The 24,915-nt window shown below is 43.1% G+C and overlaps 1 protein-coding gene across 3 annotated transcripts; it reads left to right on the top strand.

Annotated features, from left to right (window-relative positions):
* The first annotated feature begins 46 nt into the window (after window positions 1-46).
* serinc5 (serine incorporator 5) lies at window positions 47-24,693 on the top strand. Of its 3 annotated transcripts, none has more exons than XM_061817897.1 (12): window positions 47-1,439; window positions 12,456-12,620; window positions 14,572-14,750; window positions 16,138-16,220; window positions 16,457-16,550; window positions 17,959-18,170; window positions 18,333-18,425; window positions 20,082-20,208; window positions 20,324-20,393; window positions 21,772-21,808; window positions 23,325-23,469; window positions 23,552-24,693. In XM_061817897.1, the coding sequence occupies exons 2-12, from the start codon at window positions 12,540-12,542 to the stop codon at window positions 23,694-23,696; spliced, it is 1,266 nt and encodes a 421-aa protein (XP_061673881.1). In that variant the 5' UTR covers window positions 47-1,439; window positions 12,456-12,539; the 3' UTR covers window positions 23,697-24,693. The 3 variants fall into 3 exon arrangements, with proteins under 3 accessions (XP_061673881.1, XP_061673880.1, XP_061673879.1); XM_061817896.1 differs by lacking the exon at window positions 47-1,439 and adding an exon at window positions 2,797-2,940; XM_061817895.1 differs by lacking the exon at window positions 47-1,439 and adding an exon at window positions 3,280-3,512.
* Window positions 24,694-24,915: the final 222 nt, after the last annotated feature.

Here is a 24,915-nt window from a genome sequence, read left to right on the forward strand (position 1 = left end):
CGCATTTGCGCACTCTTCGCACGCTCTCAGCGCAGAGGAAAACAGATCCAGGCAGTGAACTCCAGCCTGCTCTGTCATACCGGGCCACATACTCTACTTCCTAGTTTACCTGACACCGCCCCCTCCATTTTAAAGGGGTACACTCATAATTACAAACACCGGGGTATGTGAATAAGAAAAAGTGGTGAAGCTGGATGACATTTTGTCTTTTTTTTTTTAGTTAAAAAAGGTCTGGTCTGAAGCCAAAGTACAAAGTGCAGGATGAGATGGTGTATAATGTTAAAATTCCACCTTGGCACAGCCTGATCAAGGATGAAATCACAGATGATACAGTGCTCAAAAAGCTAATTCTGTATTTTAAATATAGGTGGCAACGTAACATTAACCCTAAAACTGTTTGGGGGCATCATTCAGCTTCCGACATGCATCGCGAAAGATATTCTGCAAGCAATAATTCAGTTTTACACCAAGAAAAACAGACGGGGATATCATTGTGTGTTTAAAAAAATAATAATAAAACAAAGTTGGAAGCAACATTTCAAATTTATAGTTAATAGTTGGCTTGGTATGTATTTGTATTGTAATGTGTTGTTTTGTTTTTTGACATTTTCTGTGTAAGTTTGCAAAAACAATTGTTGGGAATGTAATCTGAACCTTTTATTTGCCCATGTAACTTATGTAATGGATGACACTGATTGACCACAGTGCATAAATGTGATGTTGCTCACAGTGGTCAAAGGGAGCGCCCACGGTTTTTGTGTTTGCTCAGAAAAATTTGAGGCAACGTTCCTCCGGACATGTGGTTCCTTTCTGAATTTTGCACTTAGTGGGAGTGAGGCCTTCACTAACATTTGCGATAACACGTAGATAGATAAAACACGAGCTGGGAGAGTTCCAGACTTTTTACCGACTTATCTGACAACACTAATGAGGCCACGTAGTGCCGAAAATGGATGAACAGAAATATAGTTGGGAGGTGTAAACAGTTTCGCCTGAGTCCTCCCTTTGATCAGATCCATCTTGACAATGTTTGGCAACAATATGTTTCCTAACAGAGCTTGTCCCTCCTTTTGAACATGAGTGATCCAATCCCGTGTGTCAGCTCGCTGGTAAACTAGAAGATATTCTGCCGCCCTTGTGGTGGCACCCCTCCCCCGATTAAATAGGGTGACCGCAGAAGTGACACACTTGTCAAATATAATCAAATCTGTCTGCAAGTCTTGTTAACAAATCGCCTGGATTAAAATTTAATTTTAATGAAGTCCAGGCTCCCTCCCACACCCACTGATCTAAAAGAAAAAAGAAAAAAAAAAGTCTGGCTAGCTCATTGGCCACCAAAACCGTAGTCGCCATCCGCCATCCTGATACTCCCAAAACAACTATGCCGGCCTGTGCAGCGTTAATCGCCAGTTTTGGGGCTGGGAGAAAACACTCCACAGGTAAGTTAGAAAGATTTACTTTGACACTGTTAAAATTTCTTTGTAAAAATTTTTTTTCATTATTTTCTGATGAGATTTATTCACTTGTACAAAGTTTTGTTTACGGTTGTTGTTGTTCACTGTTCATTGTCTTCGATGTAAATATTTTCCCAAACTTCATCAGTGGATAAGCAAGAAAGCACATTTTCTGTGAAATTTTTGATGAATTTCATAATACAGAACTCTGCAAATTGAATTGGATTTTCAAATGCGAGGAAACAAGTTTAAATTTTCTCTCTGAAATCGGACGTCGCAGAGACAAAAAATAAACAATGCGTTTAGAATGTATTTTCCCGTTACGAATCCTTATTTCCCAAAATATATCAAACTGATTGAATAAAAAAAGTAATGTTTTATGACAAAAAAAAATTGCTTGTTTTTTTGCTATGTTATGATGATTTTGCTTCACTGCGTATTTTGGGAAACGCTAACATGTCTCGGAAATCGGGCCCTATAGGTAATATGCAAGGTTTCTTGCTAGTCGCGGTGTTATCTGTCTTTCCTTTGGACTTAGCCTTTTTTGCCTTACCAAGTGGAATTAAAAATCCTTCATGTTACCAAAACTGAAAAAATGTCAGGCTCACACGACCAGTTTTAATTCCAAATGGCAAATTTTGAGAAAAATCCCTCCTTAATCCAACCTGTAAGCCATGTCTTCCACGTGTTTTGGGAGTACAAAGATGCCGGCCAATTGCCTTCAACTAATCGACATACCGCTCGATGTTTATGCGCTATCCAGTCTTTTTTTTTTTTTTTTTTTTTTTTTAGATCAGTGCCCACACCCCACACCCCCCCCAAAAAAAAGAAAAGAAAAATGGGATTCCTAATAAATGGCTGTAAAGCTTCCTCAAGATGAGCAATGCCTCTGTGAGGTGGTCACAATGGATGTATTTGTTCAGCCACTGGGTCAAATGGCTCACAACTGCGACCTTTACAGCTCCCTTAAGGCCTTCTCTCCATGTTTTTTTTTGTTGCTCAAAACAGACTTATATAGAGCTTGGACACAATCGCCCATTTGTGTAGATTTCAAACATTGCTGCGTGAACAACTGCATGGAACTAAATGCAGTGAATCGACACAAAGCGGGCAAAACAGTGGATCTATCTGAAATCAGTCAAGTAGCAATCAGATAGCATATCCATCCATCATCCATTTTCTTTGGCGCTTATCCTCACGAGGGTCGTGGGGAGTGCGGGTTACACCCTGAACTGGTTGCCAGCCAATCGCAGGCCACATCAGGACCAGGCGCACTCACCATCACAACTAGGGGCAATTTAGTGTCCAATTAATGTTGCATGTTTTGGAATGTGGGAGGAAACCCATGCATGGGAGAAAACGCAATCTCCACACAGGCAGGGCCGGGATCTAACCTGGAACCTCAGAACTGTGAGGCCAACGCTTTACCCGGCTGATCCACCGTGCCGCCATTTTTAACCATTTATCCGTCAGTAACATTTATGAGGTGAGAGGTCACTGATGTTGGATCAGAGGGCATGGCTCTAATAACACTATTTAAAAATGATTCTACTTTATTTAGCATCTTTGGCTGCCTATTATTTTACTTTGTGGTATTTTTTTTTGGGGGGGGGCACCTGAAAACTTTAGTATACACACGGTGTTCCTTTAGTATATTTGCATTTAACATTATTGTATGATTGTTTATCTTTGACGCCCAAATGCGTCACACGCGCACACATGCTGTATTTACAGTATAAAGTACGATAAGTTTTTGCGTTTTTTTTATTTTTTTTTATGTGCAGTGTGCAAGAGTGTGTCCGTGGTGGGAGATAAGGCGGTAGCAGCGGTACAGTGAGGTGATCGCTATGGGATAGGATAGGGGGAGAGGAAGAGATCGAAGGGGAGGCGGGCGTTGGGGCGCTCCGGGGCCGCGGAGGCAGAAGGGACAGCAGCAACGCGGCCCTTCCTTCCATCGCGTTCGTCGGCGTCTATGTTTCCATTTGGTCGCCTTGCTTTCTGCCCAACGCTGCTTGTCGCGTCTCCAACGGCATGTGTACTCCGTGCTGTATCTCGCAGGTGAGGAATAAACCCGTTTTCCCGACTGTCTTTTTTTTGTTTTGTTTTGTTTTGTTTTTGTGCTTGAGCGTTAAAAATAGTGCACTGGTCGTTCGCTTTGTGGTTTCCGCCTGATGTTGCGTTCAACATCGGTTCGGGCTCCCCCCCCCCCAATTAGCATTTTTTATGTTTATTTTTTGTGTGCTCGAAACTGTCATTTACTGTTAATAAGGAATCTTGAAACTATGCGTAATTTCCATCAGTCATTGTTGACGTGGCTTTATACATATTGATGGAAGACAAAGCTAGCTAAACATGGGTTAGCAGGAGCTGCGATGAAATTACATATTGGAGGGATGAGCAGATGTTTAAAAGAAACAAAGACCGTTCCTTCGTTTGTACAGTAAACTATCGGACCAGAGGTGATTTCATGTGGTTCGCATCCCCCGTGTGGCTATTACCGCGGTCCGGTTGTACTTTTCCAGCCGCTGACATTTCTCCCCTCTGTCATTACAAGTCCACATCGGCGCCAGGTTCGAACTCTGTAATTTTTGTCCCCGAAACTTTTGGAAACACGTCGCTTGGAACACGTGGCAGGGTTTGCTTTGTATTTTGAAGTGTGACTTTGAAAAACATCCAACTGTGTGCCGCTTTCATTAATAACACGATGAAGTTTTAAAATGGTTAAAATGCTGAACAAGGATCATTGTTGTGCAGGCATATTATTAAAATTATGATCATTGTTTTTGACACTTATAAACTCCTTTTCAAAACCATTTGTAATAGTATACAGTACAAAACACTGTTCCCGCATTAAACCACATATTTATATTACTTGCATGTATTTCAGTACATCCTTTTTCACATTTCACATTTATGATTCCAATGTTTAGTATTGGAAAATGACCAAAATCCATCCATCCATTTTCTTTGCTACTTATCCTCACGAGGGTCGCGGGAAGAGCTGGAGCCTATCCCAGCTGTCTACGGGCAGGAGGCGGGGGACACCCTGAACTGGTCGCCAGCCAATCGCAGGGCACATTGAGATAAACATTTGCACTCACAATCACACCCGGGGGCAATTTAGAGTGTCCAATTAATGTTGCATCTTTTTGGGATGTGGGAGAAAACCCACGCAGGCACAGGGAGAACATGCAAACTCCACACAAGGCGGGTCCGGGATTGAACCCCGGACGTCAGAACTGTGAGGCAAACGCTTTCCCCGCTGAACCACTGTGCTGCATGACTGAAATCAATTGGATAAATACCTTGGAAGTACTTGCATGTATCTACTTGGATGTCATATTTCTATTTACAGTATTTGTGTAATGGTCCTGCACGGTTAACTGGTGGTTGAGGGCATCTGCCTGATTGTTCTGAGGTTCTGCGTTCGAATCTCAAGATTCGACCTTCCTGTGTGGAATTTGTATGTTCTCCCTGTGCGAAATAAGCTTTTCACATGATACTTTTGACGTTCTACCACATCCCCTTGTTTAAAACCGAGTACTAAATAAAATGTCCAATTGCGTGAATGGGATGAATGGTTGTTCTGTATGCGTCCTGTAATTTGGCGGGCGACCAGTCCAGGGTGCAACCCGCCTCTTGCCCCAAAATCAGCTGGGATAGGCTGCAGCTCACCTGAAACCCTAAAGAGGATAAGCGGTAGCAAAATGACAGACAGCTCAAGCAGATGTTTCTGTTTTCATTTTTCAACTCTTTCCCAAAGCCAAGATGTTCAAACGCTAACATAGTATGTCCACAAAGCATTCCTTGGTACATTCTCATGCTATAAAAAAAAAAAAAAAGAATCCTCTGCTTCTAATCATAATTAATATGTGGAAAATTCAGAAAATGATTGAGTTGGACACTTATCTCTTTTACCTTTGAACGAATGAGCGTTAACCACCCGACAGTCCTGACCCAACCTTTTCCCCCCAGCTTGGAGATTTTGTCCACTGGCTCACCGCTGAGTTGCTCTGCTCAGGAATTTAATTACACAAGCACATCGCTCGTCCCAGGACGAAAAAAAACAAAACAAACTTTCCTGTTTCCCGCGTACTTCAGCGGAAGGGAGATGTGGAAAAAATGAAGAGATTTCAAGTAAAGACAGGAGGGGGCAAAACAGTGACATCAGATACATTTTCATCTTGCTAATCTTTGTTCCAGACAACCATTTTTGTGTGGAATTAGTTTTCCCGAGTATGAGTATTCAGCCCCCAAATGAAAGTGCGGGCTGTTGATTTCCTCCTCGTCCCACAAATGAAAAATCAAGAAGCAGTGAGCACGTTTCGGTTTGGAAAAAGGAGCGATCACGGTGTGGGGAACAAGTCACCCGTAACATCTCAGCGGGATCAGCGACGTAGACCATGTCGCAGGGAGGTAGGGGGGGAAGGCTTTTGCCCAGCGCTGACTCGGGTCCAAAGAGCTGCAAGCGTCGGCTGTGAGTGCAGAACGCCACCGAAACCGTGTGGGAGCTGCACAGTTAGGATGCGTGACCGTCTGGCACGGAACAAAACAGTGAAGATCTCAGAAGCCCCGTACGTATTTCAACTAACGTTTCACAACTGAAACTGAGAGCTTGCCAGCCAATCGCAGGGCACATGGAGACGGACAACAGTCGCACTCAATTTAGAGTGTCCAATTAATGTTGCATCTTTTTGAGAGAACGTGCAAACTCCACACAGGCCCCGGACTGGAATTCCAACCCCAGTCCTCAGAACTGTGAGGCAAAGGCTCTAACCAATATCTCCATGGTGCTGCCGCGAAACAGATATGCAATATTTTAAATTGATCTCTAAAAGTGTTTACATTTACAAATACAAATTAGTTCTGTTACTGCCGTCACGGCGGTTCAGCTGGTAAAGCGTTGGCCTCACAATTCTGAGGTCCCGGGTTCAATCCCGGACCCGCCTGTGTGGAGTTTGCATGTTCTCGCCGTGCCTGCGTGGGTTTTCTCTGGGCAGTCCGGTCCCCCCCCCCCCCCACATTCCAAAAACATACAAAATGAATTGAACAGCTCTAAATTGTCCCTCGGTGTGATTGTGAGTGTGGCTGTTGTCTCAATGTGCCATGCGATTGGCTGGCAACCAGTCCAGGGTGTAACCCGCCTGCTGCCCGTTGACAGCTGGGATAGGCTCCCCGCGACCCTCGTGAGGATAAGCGGCTAAGAAAATGGATGGATGGATAATTCTGCTACTTTCCTAGGGAATCACAATGTCCCATCACTGTTGAGCTATTTTTCGAACACACCCCGTCGGGGTACTCATTTGGTTTGAACAGGGATGATGTTCGTGGCCCCTGCTCTACAAGGCCAATTAGATTAAATAAAAATGAAAATACACATCAAATTTCACCCTGCGAGCCAGACCATTTTGCTGTCGTTTTCGTTTAGCTAATGGTTATATCATTGCCGAGCCGTTGCAACCGAACAGCACAGCTGCCGCGGTGGCCGCAAGTGCGACAGCCGATCCGCAAAGTCTTGTCTTGATGAGCTGTAAAACTCGCTGGACTTATACAAATTATCGCCCCCCCCCCCCCCCCCAAAGGTAGCAGTTTGGCTGCATCTCTCGTGTGGTCTGCGCCGGACTTGCGACTCGGAAAAATGAGGAGAAGCCAGCGTAAAGTTCAATTTAAAATGATTATAGAAGTGTTAACATACATTGTGCTGCAGTTTAGTCAGTTAATCACCCGTGACTGAAAATCAACACTAACAGTGGAAGTGTTCACACATTTATGATTAACATGAGTAAAGGAAACATAATTATGGGAAAATGTACTTTTTAACTGCTTGCATTGCAAATAGCTGGGTCTGGTCTGCCTCCGCCCTAATACAGTAGGAAACAATTACACAACCAAGCAAATATTTTCATCGTTGTCTATTTGTGAAAACGCTCCTGTAAGCGGGTTGTTCCGAACTCACAAATTGGTATTTTCTCCTTAGCGAGGCTCCGCTGTTTGTACCAGACCACCCACCGGCCCCTCTTCCCACGCCACCGCCACACCTCCACTCGTAATTTGTACTTGTAGCCGTGGGCCGTATTTGCCAGGAAAGACGCCAACGCTTGGCGTGTCGAGAAAACGGAGCAATGATACATTTTTTGCTGTGTGTACACAGCTGCCTAGATGTCGAGACAATGGCGGCGTCCCGGTGCTAAGTCGAGCGGGGGCAGTTCTCACAGTGGGTGGGAAGCTGAGCCGTGAATCTTTTTTTGCTTTTGTCTTTGATGTCATTCCTTTCTCCTTTCTTCCTCTCAAACACTTTCTGGTCTGCTGTAATTTGAGACAGCGGGGGTGTGCCGAGAGTTCCATCTGAACTGTTTCCGTCCGGTGGATGCAACCTAGTCAGCGTTATTCCGCGGGCACGACGATCATTAAGCTCTTAGATCAAATTCCCCAAATTTTCTTTTATAGCAGCACATTTCTGCTTAATTTATGAAAGGCAGACTTTCATTTCTCAGCATTCCTTTTGGAAGATCCCGATTGTTTTGGTGATCGTGAATAGAAGCAACACGTGGCACTCTTACCTGCACTCCCAGTAGCTCCCCCACCCCCCTTTTTTTTTTTTTTTTTTCCATGCCCATGACCTATTTTGGAGCGATCTGGTCCACAACCGTCTGCTCACCTTTGCAAATTGAATCGTCTTTGTTGTGTTTGATTCAGGCTACACTTCCTGTGATTGTGACCCACACCAAATGTGTTTTTTTTTCCATTCAGTTCAGCTTGGAGATAGGAAAATAGTTCTCAGCGTAGGCGGGAATGATAATCATCCAAAGTGCACGGCAAGACGGCCCCGCTGAGATGTTGGATCGAGGATTTGTCTTCATTTTAAGCTTTGATCACTGAGCTGTTCTACGGGCCAGATGGAAACGCTTCTCTCGTCAAAGCCACAAACAAATCCCATTTTAGTACCATTGAGATGTTTCCTGAGGACTTCCTGCCGCTGGCTCCTACACGAGGATCTCTGTAACGAAGCGTTGCAGTTTACACTCCAGAATTTGAGATGGGTCCCAAAGGGCCGGTGACTATAACAAATACAGCACAACCTCGGTTCGCGACCACAATCCGTTCCGGAAGGGGGTTCGAGAAGCGATTTGTCCGAAAACCGAATCGACATCTCCCACATCTGTATTGTAGGGATTTGCGAGTTTGGACCCTACGCGTGTTCACGAGTCGTCGAAGATATGACCAATGATTGGAAAAAGTTAACAGCAAATGGATTTATTACATAGGAATGTGCAGTACAGACGTCCGGGTCTTATCTCGGTATCTGCCGCACACAAGACGTGTGTCTTCTGGCAGGATAGCCAAAGAAGAAGACAAAATCTGCCCAGTAACAAGGTTTTTATATGTATGGGGCCATGGTAAAAGTGGCTGCCCACCCCCGGGCAGTCTGGTCCTGGGCCGGGATGGTAACTTTCCGCTCCTTATCTGGTGTCGTTCATCTTCACGGCAACACCTGGGGTAGGAGAATGGCACCAGCCAGTTTTCTGCGTCCAAAGATCAAGGACAACCACCGGCTCCGCAACACATCCATGTCTGATTTAGCGGACGGGCAACACTTTATCCGTTGATTAAATGTATAAGGTCATATTTAAGCAAATAATGAAAGTGCAATAAAATTCAAATAGTCTTCAGTATACAGAGGCTGCAATATACACAATAACATTGCGTGTCGTGGATCAGCTGGTCGGGCCGCGTGCGTTATGTTATTTCCGGGTCTTGTCGCAGCCGTTCCAGTATAAGTTTCTTCTGGGTGGGGGTTGGAGGAAATGTGACAAATCTTTTTGGGGAACCTGACGGTTCTCCAGTCAATTGCGACTCATGGCTCTTTTTTTTTTTTTTTTTTATATATATATAGTACAGCAGCTGAACCAAGGAGGGAGTTTTTTTGAGGGAGGATAAAGGCCTTTTTTGTGGGAGGGGCAGAGCAACAACATGACAAGCAAGCGGAAAGGAGGAGTGTGGGGGTTTGCCGTGGACATTGAAGTAGTGGCATATGTCAGGGACACGCTGACCACCTGCTGATATGCTCGCAGGGCAGACAAGGAGTTGGTGAGGGGGCCACACAGTGGGCGGCGTCAGTTCTGTTACCATGGATACTCCTTTTTTTAATTTTAATTGGTGTCTTTGAAAAGGATTTTCTTTAGACATCCTCCTTTTCTCTCTGTTTGTCATTGGCCCCCTCGGACGGTTGCGTTCACTGGTGGACCACCCCCCCCCCCTTCCCCCAAACTAATGAAATCCAAACACCCTCTCAGTTGAAATGGCCCCATTCGGTTTTTGCTTGGTGTCACCCTGTATTGCCTAATTAATCACCCTTTGAGGAGGACGTGGGTGCAGAACAATTACCCTGTTAAAGCAGCGAGGAGGAAAATGCTCAAGCGTGTTGACACGGCCGAGGATCCAGCCGGGAACTTTGCCAACACCGCGGCCCGAACCTGCTAAAGGTTCTCGTTTTGAATGCCACTTAGACATCCAAATGAGTAGCTTGGAGATGGAGGTCACAAACATTGTGAGCGAGGAAAAACTTACCCATGGACACATTTAGAAATTATAATACTGTATCTTCCGACAAGGACAATAGACTTTGGGGTGTTTCCTCATCACAAGAGTAGTACTTTGTGAACCTTCAGTCTTGCAGCCAAGAACCGCCACTGCCTCTATGGTCTAAACACGACTTTTCAGTTACAATATTGTCGAGTAATTAATTACAGGCAGTATTTTGTTGACAGGATAATCTTCACTGCTTTCTAAGTCATTATCTTAAATAGTCTGACACACACTCTGGTGTGAAAGCCCCGAGGCAACAGAAATCTAGCGTGGTCTTGCCAGTTGGACTCAAATCCTTGACACTTGGTCCCAGAAGGCCGCCTCACGCGAAGTTTTGCATACTGTTGGGGAACTCACAAAAGCAGGGTGGGGTAACTCCAGTAGATACATTTATCGGACCTCCTTTTTCCCAAATACAACGTCAAGCCTGTATTTGTGTGCTACGGTGTGTGTTTGTGTATCTGATTGGAGACTTGCGCAACATTTTCAGTTGGCCAGTGAGGGTTGTGTAGTTCTAGCGAGTGAAAGTTCAAGTTAAAACGAAAGCATTTAAAAACGACACTTTCACTTCTTTCTATCTCGACACCTTTTTATTCGTCACTCTGAATTTTGTGGCAACTGGGGGATAAAAAAAGTTCAGGGGTGTATGGTAAGTTGCTATGCAAGATGACCTGAATTCTGGGTTTTCATCCCGCAGTTATGCAATTGGAATAAATGAATGCAGTGTGCCCTTGCCCGTTTGCGGTTCACCGTTCGAGGCTCTGCATTTTGCAGATTTTAGTGTCCAAATTTTTAATTTTTTTTTAATTTCCTGTATTTTCACTATCACAAAGGTCTTAAATTATCTTCTGGCGTACCGTATGTGCACACCCAACATTTGCAAATGTTGTTGTGTGACTTGTCCAACAAAGTAGGTCAAGTGTCATGAAATGCATGATTTTTAGTATGTTATTTATGAAAAAACGGCAGCCGGTATGAACCCATCCGGTTTTTTTTCACCACAAAACATGATTTTGACGTACTTGGCTTTTTGTAACTCCCGCCATGAAAAAGGATTTGTTTTCGAGAAGAAGCAGGAATTGACGTACGGGGCGGTAGCGCGCTCAAGCGGTCTCGTCTGTTTATACTAGTTCTACCTGCTGGAACGTAGCTCGTTGTTCCTTCGTGTTAGCCAAAATTCCGGCTTGTTATATTGTTTGAACACTCGGGAGGATGGATTCGCTTTTCATACTTTTCCAAAAGATCCAGTTCGGCGTGAAAAATGGATTGCACAGGTGCAAAGGTAGAGAGCTTCGTGGGTTTTGTCGCCGCCGCGCGGAGGTGGTTTGGCCGTGATCCGTATATCATCTAAATACGGCTCGAAACGATAGGGTAATATTGCGCCGGTCACTTCACTCCGTTGTGAGATGTTCACTTCTTCGAAAAGAGCTTCCGTGTCTGAAGGGGCGTGTCCCATGGTAGGGGCCACAGCGTGTTTTCAATGGCAAATGTCCCCGTGTGATGTCACGGACAGACGATGCAGCCAGTATGGCGACCACTTGGATGTCCCAGGAGACTTCCGTAACTTTGCGCATGGATGACGCGCTCTCCGCTCATATTTATTTTTTCGTATCGACATCGAAGTGAATAATGTTATTACCATTTTTCATGACAATATCTATTTTAGAATGTTTATAGGGATGACACTTGGGCTTTAAACACACTGGCACTATGGAGGCCCTTAGTGCCGTATGGCATGCTGGGAGCATATAAATAACATTTGACTTTTGTTTGTTTTATTATTTGCTAGTTGTGCTATTCCGTCTGGTGTGGTGTGACTCTGCATAGGCTTAACATAATGTGGGCGTCGATGCACTCTTTGCTTCTCGAAATGAAGAAGATTCTTCATGTTCCACAGCTGTGACTCTTATAAGGAATAGTTCCTATTACTTGATTGTCTATTGTTCTTTGTTCCTTTTAGGTTTGTTTGTTCTTTGTTCTGAACGTCGTACCAGGGCTGCACCGACTGCCGGAGACAAGTTCCTTGTATTTTGTTACATACTTGGCCGTGAAAGCTGATTCTGATTCTGATAGTTTTAGTTTCGGCGTGACAGCGTGAGTGTGTCCGCATTGTCAGTCGTGACCTGCCTACACAGGCTGCGTGTGGCCCAATGTAAGGTTCCTCCGTTTACAAATGTGAATTGTTCCATATTTCCTCGTGAGCGCCATCATGTAGTAGCTTGCATACATGCTACCACGTGTGCTGGCATGCATTTTGCTAGTGTAAACAGTGTGTATTAATACTGCATCCATGAGTGTAAGAAGCGTAACTCCCGGGGGGAACACTACTGAAAATCATGTATGCGTGCATGACTTCTTAGCGCGTGCTAAGGTTGAAAGGTGTTTTGATCTTGTGGTCTCTGCTCCACATTGCAGCTGGCCTGCTGCTGCGGCTCAGCGGCCTGCTCGTGCTGCTGCAACTGCTGCCCAAAAATCAAACAGTCCACAGCGACCCGCATCATGTACACCATCTTCCTTCTGCTGGTCACTGTCGTCTGTGTCATCATGATGTCCCCCACCGTAGAGGAAGAGATGCAAAAGGTAAGTGCTGTATGCACGCGATGTACAGACATTGAAAGAAAACACAAGAATTGTTTTTGTCCCACACAGTCCATCTGTTATTATATGGAAACAAGTCTCAGTCCTCCTATTGATTAAATCAAATTATTTGAGTAGCCTTAAAGCCCAAGTATCATCCCTATGAATATTGTAATGAAAAATACATATAACATTATTCACTTCAATGTCTATACGAAAAAATAAATATGAGCAGAGAGCGCGTCATCCGTGCGCAAAGTTGCGGAAGTCTCATTCAACAAGTGTTAGCCATATTGGCTGCATCGTCTGTCAGTGATGTCACACTGGGACATTCGCCATTGAAAATATGCCGTACCACCTACTATGGGAGATGAACACGCCCCTTCGGACACGGAAACTCTTTTTGAAGAAGAGAACGTCTCACAACCGACTGAAGTGACCGGGGCGATATTACCCGATCGTTTCGAGCCATATTTAGATGATATGCGGATCACCTCCCCACCCGATCCACCGCCGCGGCAGCAGCGATGTACAACGGCGCCCGCGGCCAAGAGCGACAACGACGGCGCAGCCAAACCACTTCCCCATCCGATCCACCTCCGCGGCGGAGATGAGCCACTGCGGCCCGGCGCCGCGACAAGCCACCCCGGCTGAAGCCGTGTTGGCAAGGCCGGCGGCGGCGATCCACAAGGCTGGCTCGCCCTTGTTGACAAGGCCCTCTACGTCACTTCCTGCTTCTTCTCGAAAACAAATCCCTCGAGATGATTTTCATGGCGGGAGTTACAAAAAGCCATATATATGTCAAAAGCATGTTTTGTGGTCGGGAAAAAAAATGGATGGGTACATACTAGCTGCCGTTTTTTCATTAATAACATACTAAAAATCATCCATTTCATGACACTTGACCTTTAAATTAATTTAGAGACTTATTGTACTCTTAAAGTGTGCCATAAAATGCACGAATACATTTGTATTTAGTTTTAAAAATATTGGCTGGTTCTTTTGGAATGACATTTTAAAATATTTGACGTTTATGGCTCTCTCAGCCAAAAAGGTTCCCGACCCCTGCCTTATACGCTGAACATGTCGTTTGCAGTATTCACCTCCTCCCTCTCTCACACGCACTTTCTCTCGAAATGTCTTGTCAGTGGGAAGTCCCTGGCTATAAGAGCGGCCATTATTCGGCCGAGGGCTGCAAGATTTGCCGCCGTTTGAGACAGACGGCCTTCTTCCCTCTTTAACGGGCATGCAAATGTCCTCCTCGACGCCTGACAAAGGGTTCGAAAAAGGGCTCTTTTTAGCTCGTGCGTTAATCCAACCCCGAGAGGTTGACAACTAAATCTGCGGGTGGCTCATGGCAGCGATCTTGAATTCTCATAGTTTGTGTTTGGTTTCTGTAGCGACTACTATATATGGAGTCTGCCGTGACATTTTTCCATTCTTCCATAAGCGCCTCTTGTCTCGTCTGCAGTGAAGGCGGCGACAAACTATCGTCCTCACTCTGTTAAGGCCTATTTTTTTTTTTTAAGTACGGAAATCTATTTTATTTCTGTGTTTCGCGATGAGCGTATCAACACATTCCAATTGCGTTGTAGCGTCTTTCTTCTCAACACCGTTCTCAATACCCTCAATTTGCATTTGCAGTAAAAGTCTGTTAATTTATTCATCTGCGTCTTGTGTTTGTAGACACTGGAGCGCAGTTGTAATACTCTTTTAACAGCCTCCAGCCATCGTTCTGTGAAAGAAAGCTCGGAGGCGAAAACTCGGGGTTGTTGTTCCCGCCCGTTTGCTCTTTTCGCCCCTTAAGAGGCGTGACGCTCGGAATAGGCGCTATTGGACCTCTTCACTGAGGCCTAGACAAACATGGGCGGAGGTGGGTGACGGCGGGTTTCCAAGTGGTTCAATACAGCCGAGGGCTAATCCACTTTGGCTTTGTGTTCGTGTTGTCGCTTAGATCCCCTTCTACAGTGAGCTGTGCGAGAAGTTGAATGCAGGGAAGAACTGCAAAACCCTGGTGGGTTACTCTGCCGTCTACAAGGTGTGCTTTGGCATGGCCTGTTTCTTCTTCATCTTCTCCATCTTCACCATAGGCGTCAATAACAGTACTGGCTGGCGGGCAGCCATACACAACGGGTAAGAATCGTCAGTCCGAGTTGACACAAAAGGTCAGATCTGCCCGAACGGAATTGCGTTTCCAGGTCATAAGCTCATTCTAAATGTTGCACCTGAATAAGAGTTTGATGAAAGATACAGTACATCCGCTGTACTCAATCCATTCAAATCAAACCAGTTTGTTTTTGTAATGTGGGAAGGAAGCCAGACTAGTAGGCACGAGCGTTAGGGGAAAAAATGCCCACCGTGCTGCCAAATGACAGAAAGTTCAAGAAAAAATGCGATGTAATGGGGCTCATACTGAAGTAAAGTGATACCTCGGTTCTCGACCATAATCCGTTCCAGAAAACGGTTCGAGAAGTGATTTGTTCGAAAACCGAAACGATGTTTCCCATTACAATGAATGGAAAAAGAAATAATGCGTTCCAAGCCGAAAAAATTGGGCTTTTTAAAGCGTTGAGCTTTTCCTGATAATAAACAGCATAGTAGAAATACATGTATATAAATACTTATATTATATTACATGCATTATACATACATACATTAATATTATTATATTGTGTAATACTTAGATTACTTATATATTTATACTTATATTATACTTATTATTATTATGTTATACTTATATATACTTATGGAAATACTTTATATATTAAAATAATTTAAGAAATATATTTATTTTTTGCTTAAAATCTTTAGCAGTAGAGTACGCTAGGCTTGGAGTACAGAGTCTGCGTTATACAGAATGACATAACGCGCGTGGCTTGCGCCGCGCGCGTTATGTCATTTCCGGTTTTTTTTTTTTTTTCAGGCGGCGTTGAAATTGACAATAACAAAACGCGTCGCGGGTGGGTCAACTGCTTGTGCCGCACGCATTATGTTATTTCCGGGTTTTTTCAGGGGCGTTCGAATACCAATTTTTGTTTGAAAACAGAAGCAAAAAAAATGTTGAAATTTTCGTTTGAACACTTTGTTCGAAAACGGGGACGTTCAAGAACCGAGGCTTTACTGTAATTTGAAAACATGTTTTTCCAAATCCATAAAATCTTACAGCAATGATTTCTGTTGTTGTTATAACCACGACGTGCACATAGTTGTAGGTGAGGAAGTGTGTTTTTTTTTTTTCTGCCACTCTCAGAAGTCAGAGGTTCTTGGTTTGAGTTTCTGCTTTCCCATCTGGATTTTGCAAGTCTACTTTTGCTCCGTCCCACTTTCCAAAAACATGCATGTCATTTGTTGAAGACTAAATTAGGTGCAAAAGTAAATCTAAGTATTAATGGTGTGGTGTGACTGATTTGGTTTCTCTTCCTAAAAATCTGGGATTTTATTTATTTACTTATTTTTCTGCGGGGAGGAGGATGGTATATATGTTATGTATATTCTATCAATGGTCATGTCATCGTTTCAGGTTTTGGTTGCCAAAATTCATTTTGCTTGTGGCCAGCTGTGCAGGAGGCTTCTTTATTCCACAAGAGGAAATATTTCTGGAAGGTAAATACTATATATCACATTTTGACTATACCTCCTGAAAATGGTATGCTAAAAAACGGGTGTCAGTCGTGATCGTTGAGGATAGTAGACGAGATGTTTTCTACTTTTGTTTGGAACAGACGCGTTGATTGTTTTATTCTGCCTCCATTTTTTTTCTTTTTCGCACCTTGAGACATTAAGCCGTGACAAAGGTTTGGTATTAGCTTTAAGAATTGACCGGAATGTGTCTTCCTTAGTGTGGCGCTACATCGGAGCTGCCGGCGGCTTCGTCTTCCTGCTGATCCAGCTCATGATGCTGGTGGAGTTTGCCCACCGGTGGAACACAAACTGGTCAGTCCGTGGGGCTTCGGAAGCACACAAGGCCGCATCGGTACAAACTGAGAGGGTGGGACGTACCGTAATTTCTCGAAAATAATGCGCAAATTTTTCCGGAAATATTTTCAAAATGTATTTAGGTATGGATGAAGAATGAAAAATACAATCACATTGTATACATGTACATAAAGTGTTTAAAAAAAATGTAAACATATACATTTCGATATGATATTCGATGCCTTATGTTACACATTTATATTTATTACAGTAATGTGCGCCCCCAACCTGAACGCTGTGACCTCCTCGGGGAGCTTGCATTTTACGATCGTTAGCGTAGCATGTTTGTTGCTACCGCACCAAAGATCAGAAACGACTGCCCATGAGTTTGCTTTAACTTAAACCGAGACAAAAAATGGCGACTACCAACGGCTAGTTGCGCAGCTGCTTTTAAAAGAAATTTGTCATCACTCGTGCCGCCAACCCGGAATTAGCGCCGCAGTCCGAAACAACGATAGGTCGCCTCGATAGCAAAATAGGATCACTGTTCATGAATTCAGGAGGCTCCAGAACTGGACGAGGTCACCAAAGGTAGCTACGACGGATATTTTTCAGATTGGAGATGAGCCAGATGTTGCTTTTCAAGTCTTAGCCAAGGATGTGCAATGTAGAGGATAATGCACAAAGTTTTATGCACAAATATTTCATGCAAAAAAAGTTCAAGTCAAACGGTGTTAAATATTTATTTAAGGCTGTAATATGTGTTATGCCATCATTGAGCATTTATTTTAGTTTGTGGAGGGATTCTGTTCGGACAATTCCAGGGACCAGGACAAGCGTATCCTGGGCCTGTTCCGAGATTATATTACGGCTACATCAGCATGTGCACAATGATTATTATTAATGATTGTTGTACGGACATTTTTATTTTTTTTTTTTTTGAAAAACAATATAAGTCCAAACCTAACAAAATATCAATTCCCAATATTTTGAGCATATGGGTAGCAGCGCATTGTACATTGGTAGAAGGATTTTCCATATATATATATATATATATATATAATATATATATATATATATATATATATATATAATATATATATATATATTTTTTTTTTTTTTAGGTCAACTTTGAGGGTGCGCATTATACTTCGGGACGCATTATACTCGAGAAATTACGGTACTCGTTCTGTGGGTTTACTTGAAGAAAAAATATAGCTATGTTTTTGCTGCTGTTGTTTTTGTTGTGGTGGGAGGGATAGGGCTACAGGAAGATCTCACCAGGCTTCTCTGTCTTTCATTTATTTCTTTAGGACCGAGTTGGTTTCCTTTTTATATTTTGATTTGGGTTACCCCACATTTATGTTGTTTTTACCCTGTTTTATCCCACTGCTCCCCTTCCTCTCTGTATGTCTTTCGTACGCAGGAGCTCGGGAGTGAAGTATAACCGCCTGTGGTACGCAGCGTTGGCCTTGGTGACCCTGGTGCTGTACAGCATCGCGGTGGGAGCCGTGATGTTCATGGGTCTGTACTACACCCACCGCACAGCGTGTCACCTCAACAAGATCTTCCTGGGCGTCAACGGCACCCTCTGCTTTATTGTGACCGTCCTCGCGATCTCGCCCATGATTCAGAAACGTGAGCGCCTCCTCGACTCACGAGTCCAAATACAAATGAAAGCGTCTTTAGAAATGTGCATCGTCATTAAAAATGAAAACTTTGTTGAAACAGATGGGATCAGATTTCTTAGATTCTTGGGTTTAATCTCCCTATTCTTTTTACCTTTCGTGCCGCCCTCAGTTCAGCCCACGTCAGGCCCGCTCCAACCCGGAATCATCAGTGTGTACGTGATGTACCTCACCTTCTCGGCTTTCTCCAGCAAACCGACAGAAAGTGAGTATGAATGCATAAAGTGACAATGATGACGCGGTTAAACACACCTGAACTGGATAATGGCGAGCAAATTCAGATCGGCAACTTACTCTCCTATGTTTGCCGATTTTTTTTTTTTTTTTTTTTTTTTTTTTTTTTTCCCCTCTGGCAACACATCCCAGCTCACTGCACCGGAAGAACTGCGACCCCTGGTGTTCTTATCAAGAAACTGAATTTTGAAGGACCAATGATGAAATAGAATGACCAAGCCACAAAGATCTACGCTCTACAAATTGCAAAACATATTTATTTTAAAGTATATTGAGGATTCTTGATGTGTAAATGTATGTTTGTGTGCCTTGCATAACCGCATGAACTAATAGTAAGCCCGTACCAACTACTGAAATGACGTCAAATGAAATGATGAAATGTGTTGAATTTCAGCAAAAAAAAAAAGATTTTTGTTTATCCTCAGAGTCTTGATAAAACTCGCCAGTGTAATTTTTCAACTGTAAAAATGACCACTGGCCCATTTATTGACCACACTTGCGCATTTTGGCAACTGGCAATTTTCATGCTTTGCTTTTCAGCCACAGGTACATAGGAAATTATTCATATATATTATATGTTGTTGCTGTCGAACAGAAGCCCCATATGTCAAAATATGATCAAATTAATTCCTCTAAAAAAAAAATCAATACTGTTGGTCTGTCCCCATTTTGTTTTTTTAAGGTGGTAAAAATAGCTTGAACAAATCTATGAACACTCTTCAACTTTCAAAAATGTTTTTAAACCGTGGGGGCTGTACAGAATATTTGTTGCCATTTTTAAGTCTAAAGGTTTTTTTTTTTTAAAGACACTAGTAATGATAATTAATAACAGATACATTTGAGTAGGCTTGTTTTGTTACACCCTTCGCCATGATGCTTCGTTGCAGAAAACGGCTCTTAAACTATAAAGGGAAGTATGCGTGCAGATTAACATCGGCTTAATTCGTTTTATTTATTGGATCACTCGTGGCTGTTATGCCTGTGAAAAAGTAAAAAAAAACCCAAATATGATTTCTTCCCCTATGGTGGTGAGTGCACACACTTTGAATTGCTGGTAACATATTCTGCAATTTTTTTAAATGACTGCACAATGAATAAATATAATACTGATAAATAATAACTAATCATAAATTAGTGATCTTTTTTAAGTATACCTAATTAGCAATTAAAGCATATTAAGACTATGCGCCCTAACCCACACACTTAAAGCAATTACGCGTTGGCTTAACAATCGGACGCTTGGGCATGTCGTGGCCTTGTAAGTCTTAAGCCTGGACTAATGTGTGAATTTATTAACCTCGAGTTTGGAACTGGTCTTAAAATATCATGAAGGAAAATGAATGTGTTGAATTGAATACATTTATTATAAACAATACAATTCCTATTACAAATGTAAAAATGGAGTGAAGCCATGTTAATGTTAATATAAATAAGAATAATTGAACGCTGGCGTCACTCCTGTCCAATTGTCTTCTTTTTGTGGCATTTGGCAGACCGAGCTCCTGCCGCCTCACGAGCCGCACATTTTCCTCATCACTTATCCATTTGTGCGGCCTCAATAGTTAATAATTGATCATTCTTGTACTACTGCACCGCGTCCTGCTCTTAATAGCTTTTGCGCTTGCAGTGGTGGAGAACGACGGGCTGAACACGACCGTGTGCGTCTTTCCTTTTAAATCCGGGCGGGAGAGCGACAAGAAGATCGTCAAAGCTCTGGGAGCCGTTATCTTGTTTGGCTGCATCCTTTACTCCTGGTAAGGAATATCGCTGAGATGACAGATAATGCGGGAGAAAATGAGATTCACTGGCCGTCCGGAACGGCGCATGACTTGTGATGGAAAATAACTGAGTCTGGTTTTTCCCACACAGCCTGACCTCCACGATCAAACGAAGATCCGCGGCGCTCCGAGTGTGCAGAAACAGTGAACCGGAGACCGAAGTACGCCCAAATGTTTTGCTTTTTCCTCGAGTGTGTGGTGTGCCAATATTATTGATTCCGAGTTTCAGTTCAATGGACCTTTCCGATGGCGGTCGTAAGCTCCGCCCCCTTAGACATGTCCCACAAGCTTACAAAATGGCGATTGAACATAACGTGTTTGAAGTCGATTCTCTATCGCGTATTCCAGATAACATTGGGGTATGTTTTTTGCCAAATGCGTCAGACTTGTCCAAGAGAGCTTGTTTTATTGAAAGGATCGGTGCCGGTCGGCGCTCAGGAGACAAAGACGACACTCAACAAAAGACCCAACGTTCCAAAATGCTATTTAGCCTCAATAACTGGCATATTTGTTTCGACCAAATGCAAGTTCTCAAAACACACTTGACATTGCGTGAAATCAATCATATGAGCCCCTTACCTATGCCGAGAAGGCGGAGAGCCGTTCACCCAGGTAGAGGTCCCCTTGTCAACCAGCTGGGCGTCCGTACGAAACCCGCAGCAGACTCTACCTGTTTGTACTCTGCATCTCTCTATTATACTTTTCAGTTGCGGGCGGCCTACCCGTGTCCCACCTGGCGCCGCAACAATTGTTTCCAACCCTGATTTACTAGTGACACCTAAGTGTGTCCTTCAGGCCCTGAGAAACATCTTACGCAGCCATAAGTGTCGAGACATCCCACAACAATGTTCGTCTTTGGTATGCATGTGAACAAGATAGTGAAAACGGTCCAGACGTCTTGAGCAGAAAAACAAGTGATGCGAAAAACAAGTGAGTGATACGAAAGTGAAAAACAAGTGAGTGAAAAACAACTTATATAACCATGGTTGCACAATACATTCGGGGATTCAACGGTTATGGGAAGCATCACTAATTAACACTCCTCTCAGAGCTCTACAGAGAGGTCTCAACGATGTCACGCAAGGATATGTACACGGAACTAAGATTTCGGAACGTCAGAGTTACAGCGAAACGTTGGCGATCGATGCAAAAAAAGTTTGACGCCTCACGAACTTCATATTGAAATTCAACAGGAAAATTGGAAAATGAAGCGGGCCCCTTGTAACCTCGCAGGATATCTTTCATCAGAATTGCACGTTCCCCGAGCGCATCTGAGGACCGTTTTCTTCGTAACGTGAACTTTTCCAAGCGCACGCTACTGACCACCAGCATTGCTTGCGGGACAATTTGCCGAGAGGGGCGTGTCAAGACAATGCAGCTATTTGATTGGTTATTATTGTACGAGTGATTGACAGGTCGGAAAGGTCATTTAACAGAAGCAGAAATTTTTTTCAATTGGTTTAGTCTCAGGGGACATTGTGTCTTGTGTCACGATATCTCGGTTCACATGTTTGTGTTTTTTTTTCCTTCATCCCATAGAGAGCACGATGCTGTTTCTGCTTCCCGGATGACACAGGTAGAAAAATCACTTTTTCTCCATTCCGCGAATTTCACACCTTTTGATATTTCTCCTCGTTGGCTCCCTCCGTATGCGGTGTCCCTCCAGCCTGTTGAGTGTGTGTGAATATATCCCCAGCGGGAGTGTGCGCACACACCGCTTCGGCTCATTGTTATTCATCACACTGTTACGAGATGTTGAGAAGGTATTGGTCAGCAAACGCGGCTGATGTCACTGTTACTAGGAGGTCGGCATGACGAGCGCAGAGCCGTTTGTAGGACGCCACCGCCACCTGCTGGAGCCCGAGGAAGTGGCAAGGCAATCCAAACGAACGTTTGGAAAAAGCGCAGAATCATGTCAATCAATCTTCCCTCTAAGCTGCGCAACTGCGCATTTGCGCACTTGTCGCACACTCTCTTTTTAATTTTTTTTTTTTAAAACACTGCATCAAACTGCCTCTCACAAAGAGCTGCTGCTCGGTCACACCGACCCACACACGCTACTTCCTAGTTTACCTGACAACGCCCCCCTCCCCTCCACTTTAAAGGGGAATACTTATAATTACAAACACCGGGGTATGTGAATAATTGAAGAAAAAGTGGTGCAACTGGACAAGATTTTTTCTTTTTTGAGTAAAAAAAAAGTCTGGTCTGAAGCCAAAGTAGAAAGTACAGGATGAGATGGCGTATAATGTTAAAATTCCACCTTGGCACAGCATGATCGAGGATGAAAGCACAGACGATACATTGCCCAAAAACTTGATTCTATATTTTACATATAGGAGGCAACACTACATTAACCCTAAAACAGTTTGGGAGCATCATTCGGCTTTGAACTTGCACTGCAAAAGATGTTCTGCAAGCAATAATTCAGTTTTGCACCAAGAAAAACAGACTGGGATATCATTGAGAGTTTAAAAAAAAAAAAAGAAACAAAGTTGGAAGCGGCATTTCAAATCTATAGTTAATAGTTGGCTTGGAATCAATTTGTATTGTAATGTATTTTTTCATTTGTTGATATTTTCAGTGTAAGTTGGAAAAAACACAAAATTGTTCTTAAAAATGTTCTGATGGGAATGTAATCTGAACCTTTTAATGAGCCGTGTGATATGATGTATCTGTGATAATGGATGATGCCGATTGACCAGAGTGCATACGTCTGATGTTGCTCACAGTGGTCAAAGGGGGCGCTCACGGGCTTAGTGCGTTTGCTCAGACGCGTCAAAATTAGAGGGAACATTGATGTCAATATTCTTTTCTTGTGCCTAATCATGATGTCAATATTCTTCTCTTGTGCCTAATCAATAAGTGAATGCTAGCGTTTTAAAATCTTAGTAGCTTAGAGGAAGTAAATCTCCTGGACACGTTTAACGGGATCATCCATATTTGTGCACTTGGGTGGGTCCAGATGAAACTTGCACAAAGCAAATTCTGTACCCAACACAGATGAGATCTGATATATTTTTTTTAAAAATGCCCGTCCAAATGTCGCTCTTTTGTGTGAATTCTTGTGACCGAAGTCATTCCGCTTCCAGACGACTACGACGAAGAGAAGAGCGGCGGAGGGCAAAACGTGGTCTACGACGAGAGCGTGGCGACCAACTACAGCTACAAATATTTCCACTTCGTCTTCTTCCTGGGTTCCCTTTACATCATGATGACCATAACAAACTGGTTCCAGTAAGTCGTCAAAGTCGGGCTCGCGCGTGTATGAGGTTACGCGTCGTTCCCTTTCCGCTCACCCGGGGTGAATCCTTTTCAGCTACGACAACTACCGGATTGAGAAGCTGTTGGACGAGAGCTGGTCGGTGTTCTGGATCAAGATTTCGTCTTCGTGGGTGTGCCTGCTGCTCTACATTTGCACCCTCATCGCGCCCGTCATCTGCCCCAGGCGCTTTGAGGCCTAGGACGCGGGTCGCCACAGTCTTGTTTTTAAACCTTGAATTATTGTCTTCTACTGTCCTCCCCTTTAGAAGCGGAGGAAGATCTGATGCCTTTTATGACACTATTTGCAAACGTTTATGTGTTATGCTGTCGATACCTTGATGGTATTCTTCTTTTTTTTACAATTATGATGTCTGGACATTTTCTCTTACAATCCAGTCTAAATGTTGTGCGAATTCTGTTAATTGTGGACGTGATGCGACATCCAATTTTTTTTCCCCCTGTGTGAGTCTTGTATCCCCCCCCCCAGCTTTCTACATTAATATCATAAATTTGTAGCAAAATAATCAGAAAAATAATCCATCATTTTTGAGTCCCTGTGTGAGGGAAAGTGCAAAAAAATGAATTATATTTTACAAATTCATCTCTCAGGCTTATATGGATGCGAGTATGTCATATTGTGTTCCCTTTTCTAGAGTTTTTTTTTTTTTTCTTTTATGAACGAAAACAAATTATAAGCTCTCTGTTTTGGATATTTCAGGTTTTGTCAAACCCAGTGCTCCCTTTGAGCAAAATAATTTTGGGTATTAAACAAAAACTAAACATTCCATTCACACAGACGGTCATAATTGCTGTTTTTTTTCGCGGTGACAGCAGTAGAAAGATGTTCCAACTGTAAAGCGTGCAGCTATTTGCCAAAGTTTATGTTTGGAAAAGAAACTACTGAACGCTCCACGGAAAATGTATTCATGTTTCCAACACATTTAAGACGCTTACATCAGGTTCTGTCGATTTGTATGCATCATCTGATACTAAAAGATAAAAAAATAAACCAAATCAAGTTATTCAACACTGGATGTTGAGGTAACAGTTAAATTAATACTCACACAAATGTTTATTAAAAGTGACTCCACTAACCCCTGTTGTTTTCCTAACAAATCATTTTTTGTAACTTATGTACATTATTTGCGTCACTCGTATTGTGCAAATATTAGTCATTAAAGTGAACATTTTTTTCAACCCTCACAGACTGGTTGTTGGGAATAAAAATCCATTTGTATTTATGAAAATTATTGTTTTAAAAGGAACAAATTAATTTATTATTGATGTCCTTCCCTTCCTTTTGGACAGACATTTATTCCGTAATTTCCGGCCTATATAGCCACGACTTTTTTCACACGCTTTCAACCCTGCAGCTTATGCGGCGATGCGGCTAATTTGTGCATTTTTTTTTCTACCAGC

The sequence above is a fragment of the Syngnathoides biaculeatus genome, chromosome 4 (genome assembly GCF_019802595.1).
Source record: "Syngnathoides biaculeatus isolate LvHL_M chromosome 4, ASM1980259v1, whole genome shotgun sequence".
Taxonomy (NCBI): Eukaryota; Metazoa; Chordata; class Actinopteri; order Syngnathiformes; family Syngnathidae; genus Syngnathoides; species Syngnathoides biaculeatus.

What these genes read in the sequence shown, in the direction of transcription:
- serinc5 (XM_061817895.1), top strand. Translation starts at nt 3,486, where the DNA reads ATGTGTACTCCGTGCTGTATCTCGCAG. An exon ending in TAGAGGAAGAGATGCAAAAG is followed by an intron (nt 12,621 to 14,571) that starts GTAAGTGCTGTA and finishes GTTGTCGCTTAG; the next exon opens with ATCCCCTTCTACAGTGAGCT. An exon ending in GGCTGCATCCTTTACTCCTG is followed by an intron (nt 20,209 to 20,323) that starts GTAAGGAATATC and finishes TTTCCCACACAG; the next exon opens with CCTGACCTCCACGATCAAAC.